Source organism: Saccostrea cucullata, unplaced genomic scaffold (assembly GCF_032062105.1).
Source record: "Saccostrea cucullata isolate Sc308-1 unplaced genomic scaffold, CSIRO_AGI_Scuc_v1 ctg2592, whole genome shotgun sequence".
Classification (NCBI taxonomy): Eukaryota; Metazoa; Mollusca; class Bivalvia; order Ostreida; family Ostreidae; genus Saccostrea; species Saccostrea cuccullata.
In genome coordinates this window covers 5,767-12,367 of record NW_026935575.1, presented here as the reverse complement: position 1 = coordinate 12,367, position 6,601 = coordinate 5,767, and the positions used below count along the sequence as shown (strand labels likewise).

General features: G+C 31.6%; 1 protein-coding gene across 1 annotated transcript; it reads right to left on the bottom strand.

The window, feature by feature from the left end:
• Positions 1-4,246: 4,246 nt before the first annotated feature.
• On the bottom strand, positions 4,247-6,279 carry LOC134243339 (uncharacterized; the record flags this gene model as incomplete). The annotated part of the gene is made up of 2 exons (XM_062725601.1): positions 4,247-4,647; positions 6,148-6,279. Coding segments are annotated over 2 exons (533 nt in total), but the record flags the coding sequence as incomplete, so codon positions are not given.
• Between the last annotated feature and the right edge of the window lie 322 nt (positions 6,280-6,601).

Genomic DNA, 6,601 nt, shown 5'->3' with positions numbered 1-6,601 from the left:
TATAACCACAATAATATAAACACTTTTTAAGAGAAGGCTGCTTTTCAATAATGCAATATCTGCCATTCTAGAACTTTTGGATATGAATAGTCACACGTTATGAATTTGTGCAAAAAATGAGGTGATGAAGTGAAGCAAACCACGTGGCACTGATCTCCAATCACAGTTTAATATCAAACTGAAAAATATGAGCTTCACGAGACCCCAAAACCGGAATAAAAGGTCAAAATATAAATGTATGACTTGAAGATTAACAAAGTGGAATTAAAGCAAGGTATGGTACCCAAAACACGTTAGAGTATTCCACTTAAGGGTCACGTCAAATTTGGCTGACGCAAAATAATTCCTGAATATCCGCTTCCAATTCAGACATTTTAACACGATACTAGAGGTGAATTTTTGTGAGATGAAAAAAATATGTTAACTTCCTGTATTGACTAGAATCATAACGATAAAGAACCCGCAATGCTCAATTGTCCCCGAGTTCCGAGTTTAGGTCTAATTTTGAAGTCCTTCACCGACATATGTATGACCTCTCTATATTAGTGAAAATTATCAAATAGGACGTAAAACAACACTCTTTCAATTAATCAATGAAATCAAATTACAGTTAGACACAATAAATTCACTTGCAAACTTATTGTATCAACTAAATACCTATGTCTGTCAACGTGTCTTCTGTGCAATTCCACATACAACGACATCTTCTGTCACGTGACTTTCTCCTGGAGTGTTCTCTAGATCTCTGACTGTCACAATGAATGGTGGAGCACAATTGTTAATTCATTTGATATCGGCCTTGGAGCAGAATTGTGTGGTCTATGGTACAGATCTTTTTCTGTTTGTCCTGGGCGCGAACCTCAAACCATTTTACCTTTATCTCAGGAAAGACTTCAGGATTCCAACTCAAAACTGTTAGTTTGGGCTTGCGCACAATACCAACGGCTATGTGCAGCGCCCTCGCACATATAACTCGTGTAGAACAAATGTGACATTTGTACAGAATTTTTTATTTTTTGATTTCTTAGCAAAGGGGGATGATTAAAAAAGAAACGAATGTGGGAAATAAGTCAGGAATGTAAAGGACAGGTTTTGAATTTTAGGAAATTTTTATTAAAGTAAAACAACCGTATTTTATTCCTTCAAAAAGTTATCTGGAAATATACATGTAAAGACGGCCAAAGTAGTTCTGGCTTTTTAGTGTAAGCAAACTCTAGATTTCATTGATGCAGTTATCAAAACAATTTTATATCCAATCAGAATCATGTATTTTATAGAAATTCAATGATTCAAAGTTTCAAAGTGATAAGTATGAGAAATCAAAGTGTCAAAGTTATCACTATTGTAAATCAAAGTTTTCATAGTTTCAAAGTAATCAATATAGTTAACTATAGTATTTTTTGATAGAGAAACCGAACAAAGAATTGTGCTTCGAATTAACATGAGTATGACTGCAGATTTTTTATTAAAATGAGAATTTTATATAGTACTTAAGTACAACCTTTAATTAAGATAAATCTGAGTGTGTATGAATCCCTCTCCAAATCTTACAAAAATCTTCTGTGTTGAAATTTCCATGGGTATCGACTGTTCCCTATTATAAGAAGACTTATCATTATATTCATATGAAGCAGAATGTATTTAAAATCTTATGTGCGAAAAGAAGAAAATACTTCCTCTAGCCTTCAACTCAACATCTAGATTGATTGATGAAGTACTATTAATAAACAAAGATTATTTCAATTCTTATGTCAATTTAACATATCTTATTGAACTTGAGATTTTTTCCCCACACCATAGAGTCTAATTTTTTTTTGTCACATTTGGAATTTTACTTGGAAAAGACGTTGGTCTAAAAATTTAACAAAGCTTTATGCAGTCTCCTTAAAGTCATCATTTCGTAAGTTTTATGGATGACGGATTTTCCCGTTATTCTCTTTCATGACAAGGAACACAATTAAGGTTTGATCGGTCGTGAAGTGTGCTCGGCCGACATGACATGCTCACTCCTCCATGGTACCTGATCCCACCTCTGATGTTTTATATTAGAGGCTCCTAATTGCTCTGCATATGATTCATATTGTGGATTATTCAGCGTGAAGACTTTTCGTTATCTCTGTATATCTCCAAATTAGGAAGAGGTCGAAAGGGGCGAAAATAAAACGGGAGCAAAAATATCCCTGTATACAGTATATCATTAGACCTGTGAAAAAGCTTAAATGTTTGTGACCTAGGCTGTCACGTCACCTAACATCAAGCAATTGTTCCGTAAATGCTATACATGTATCTACACTGTACAAGGTCCATTGAATATTTTTGACATTTAATGTAAAAGACCTGATCTTTTTACATACTAATAAATAAATGATAGGTATTTTATTAGACATATGTCTTACTATTCTAATAACTCTCGTACGTGTAAATATTATATATGAGATGTTTATTATATCTCTTTTTACTTTTTTAACTAAGAATAAGATTTCTTAACTCAATGCTTGCCTAGTTTTTTTTATTAATTCATGTTTTGGAAAAACAACATACATTTACTAATCTAGTGTTCAAATGTTTTAACCAGAAAGAATGAATAAGTGTATTCTACTATATTTGCATTCCCACTTCCTTCTCCCACTATGAACATGCGGTCATCAACTGCGTTCATAGCACTATAGACGCAATTGCTTCTGCTATGACTGCAATTGCTCTATCTCATTCGTGTAGAACAAACTCCACTACAATTATAAACCGTGTCGAGAAGTATATATATGAAACTTTTCGTATAAGGAATAAAAATAAGTTTTTAATAATATTCTTTGAAAAAAAAAAGAAATTCAAAAAAATTAAAATTGCTGATTTATATCTTCAAAAATTTAGTTTTGGTCAATGTATTTTATTGTATAATAATTTTTTTTTTTTTTAATTATATAAAACTGCCATATTTTTATTTTTTTGTATCATGTATATTTGTACAAAGAAAGATAACTCTTCACACTTGGGTAAAAACATTCAGAAAACTAGTATTACTTGTATATCTACTTCAAGAATAATTTCAGCTATTAAAAATAAATAGAAAAACTAAAAAAAAAATCATAGAAAAGCATTCTGGAGTAATAATCATTATAAAAGCATTATCATTTTTCATCAAAGTGTTAAATCATTGATTTTTGTCAGAGGGTTTCAATAACGTTGATCGATGACGTCAAAACTGCATCAAAACAAAAATTAAGAGAATGTGTTGACGGCGCTGCTTGTATCCAGATAGTTGTTTTTGAGAGGGAAATACTTTATAATTGTTTGTGATTTATTAGATAAAAGGATCATTGATCAGGTGTACTGATTTTAGAGCCGTATGTTTTTCAGTACTGAAGACAAGAAGCCGCGTCCTTATGTAAGTCAGGATTTCCTCTGATATTCTTGAATAAATCAAAGAATGCAAATATAAGTAATAAACAACGATTATTCAGTGAACATGGCATTATGAATAGCAATAGCTCTGCTGGCATATTTTCCATGATGCGCTAACGCGCATCATGGAATATGCCAGCAGAGCAATTGCTATTCATAACGCCATGTTCACTGAATAACGTTGTTTATTTCTTAAATAATTAAATGTACAGAATGTAAAGGAGCACCCAACAGTGATCACCTGGTTATATGCATGATACAAATTCAACTGATAGTTAATTTAATTGACTGCCATTTGATCCTCAGTGAACTGTCAACTGAATGAACCAATAGAAATACTTTTTTTTTATTTCTAAATTGCCAATCAAAAATTTAAAATAAAATGTATCAAATTTGTTCTGCGAGACAACAGAAAATACCAGGCATAAAATATATACATTTATATTAAATTGAGTCTAAATAAAATAAACATAATGATTTTTATATCTGATGTTTTATTAAGATATCTTAAATTGTTTTTACTCAAAGAATGTCCTTTTTCCAGAGACGTTAGAAATTCAAAATATGAAATACATGAGAATATGCAGATATTGAACAGTAAAGAAGATCAAAACAAAACAAATTAAGAGCAGAGAAAACATGGACTTCCAAAACATCGAGTCGGGAAAAGAAATAAATAGTCACGTGAATATTGATATGGAATTATAATTTAAAATCTACGATCAACGAAGATTGCATTTTAGAAAAAAAAATCTTTCATAACATGATTAATGTAAAAGTTATTGTCAGGATACTTATATAAGTCAAACAGAATGTAATGATAATCAGAACTGGGTGTCATTTATTATTTCCTTTGAGGCAACGCTGTGTACTTGCTTTTTTCGATCTTTTTCTCGTCCAGACCTACGTATTCCCCAGCATTACTTTCTTGATTACTAAATCTATTAGGAACAAGATTTCTGTCATCTATTTCGTAGTAAGATGTGACTCGCCCATTATTTGATATGTACGACATTCTATTCGGGTTTGTCTGGTTTGCTTTCTTTTGTCCTCGTCGGAACACCAGGACAACCATGACGATCATTGAGACGGCAACAGTGGAAACAGAAGACAAGGCGATGATGACGATCATATCCGACCATTCCTTAGATTTGTTTTTCCTTGAGGGCTCTGACTTCACCTGTCTTGTTTTGTCAAACATGGAAGTGCTGTGCTCTTGATTCGAGCCAAAGGTTGTGGATTCTTCTAATTTAGGTAATATATTTGAAAACATTAGTTTTGTATGCAGTCATGTACGAGGGACGTTCAATAAATAATGTCATCAGCTCGATGACACACAACATAGAAATCATATGCCATTAATTTGACTTTATCTAATTATTGAATCTTTAATGAGTTGATAACAGTTTATGTGAGCGCTTTTCATCACATAATTCAATTGTGAGAAGCTAGAAAACAAGGGCTACTTGATACACTGCATTTAAAATGAATAGTCAAGAATCAGTAAACTAGAGTGAAATAAAACTTGTTAAGAATCCCAAAGATATATTAACTGAAATATGTTAAATTTACAGCAACCAATGCCTGTTTTATACACACATGAGCAGGTGGATTTCAATAAACAAAAATGATGTAATGGGCATCAAAAACGGATACCGTCCCTGGGTACAAGGACATAGAAGAACCAATGTATATTTGCGAAATTTCAACAAATTAACACAGAATATGTTTAATTGACTTTAAGACACATACCAAATTTGAGAGACATCACTTTGGGGGTAGTTTATACTGTTTTAAAGAAACAATTGATAGGAAAATAATTCAATGCTCAAAGGTCACCCGATATTTTGCAAAATTAGTGAAAACGACAGTGTGTAGGAATATCTAAACAATTATTTTTTCAAAAAATGTAATTATTCATGTTTGTCTGATATTCAAACAGATAATGAAACTAGAATTTATTTTCCTTTAAACCATCAAAACAAATTTACAATGAGATACACTTGACAAAACAGCAATGGACTGAAAAGATCAAAGAATTGGAAGAACACAAAAAAAGTTTTATATGATATGTTCTTAAATATTAGTAATCTTGTTGTTCAAATTCTCATCGTAGAAGTCATTTCAATTTCTGGAAGAATCTAGAAAGCAAAATGTTTGCAAAAAAGTGAAAGGTTTATGAGAGGAAGAAGCCAGAATGAGGAATTCACTAATTTAATTTCTTAATGACAGCGTCTAAACCCACAAGCTATGAAGAATAAAGGAGTTCTGGGGATAAATAGAAAGTAACTGTTTTGTCAAACCAACATAATTGGCCAGCACTTTCAATGTTTGACTTGTTTCATTTCCCAAACTTGAAAAAACACCTTTCAGAAAGGAAAAAAAACAAGTACAGGAAATCAAAGGGTCTGCCATATTCCAGTATACGAAGGGTCATACTCAAAAAAGTGTTGTAAAAACAATTAGAATTCAATGAAAATGTTGTGGACATGTGTTTTCATTGAAAAAGAATATTTTAGTTTAATCATTGGGACTAAATCATAGAAAACGTTTTTTTTTCTTTCCGAGCACCGATGACATTATTTATAGAACGTCCCTCGTACTTCTTGTTAAAGGAAAAAATTGGTAACATCTAGCGCCATTTTTGGTTACGATTAACAATCTACCATGGTATAAAAACCTGAATGTAATGCTAATGTATTGGTAAAATAAAAATATTTCCTTTCTCAAAGATATCAAACAAACCTGATAAACATCCATGAGTGTTGTTACACTTTTCCTTGGGACAAATGCACCTACCTCCTAGGCATCTATACCCGTATGTTGGATAGGGACATGCGTGCTCACATTTAGGTCCAAAGTATCCTTGAGGACAGGCTTTAACGATTTCAAACAAAAAGAATTTATTTTTTGGTTTTTTTGTTATTTTAATTTTTTTACATTACGTCAAAAAGAGTTTTGTCCGATTTTTTTCTTCGCAAATTTCTTTTGTAATGTATGACTGAAATCAGTCATTGATTTTCTTTGATATTGAAAAATCACCATCGGATATCTAGAAAACTCAACAGGTTTTAAACAAAAATATATTATTTACATTTTAAAAACATTATCAATAGTAATTTGAATGCAATGGGTCGGGTTATTTGAAATGATAAATGTTTTAGATTTATTCAGTACCTGTCATTTAATGTAACAGTTA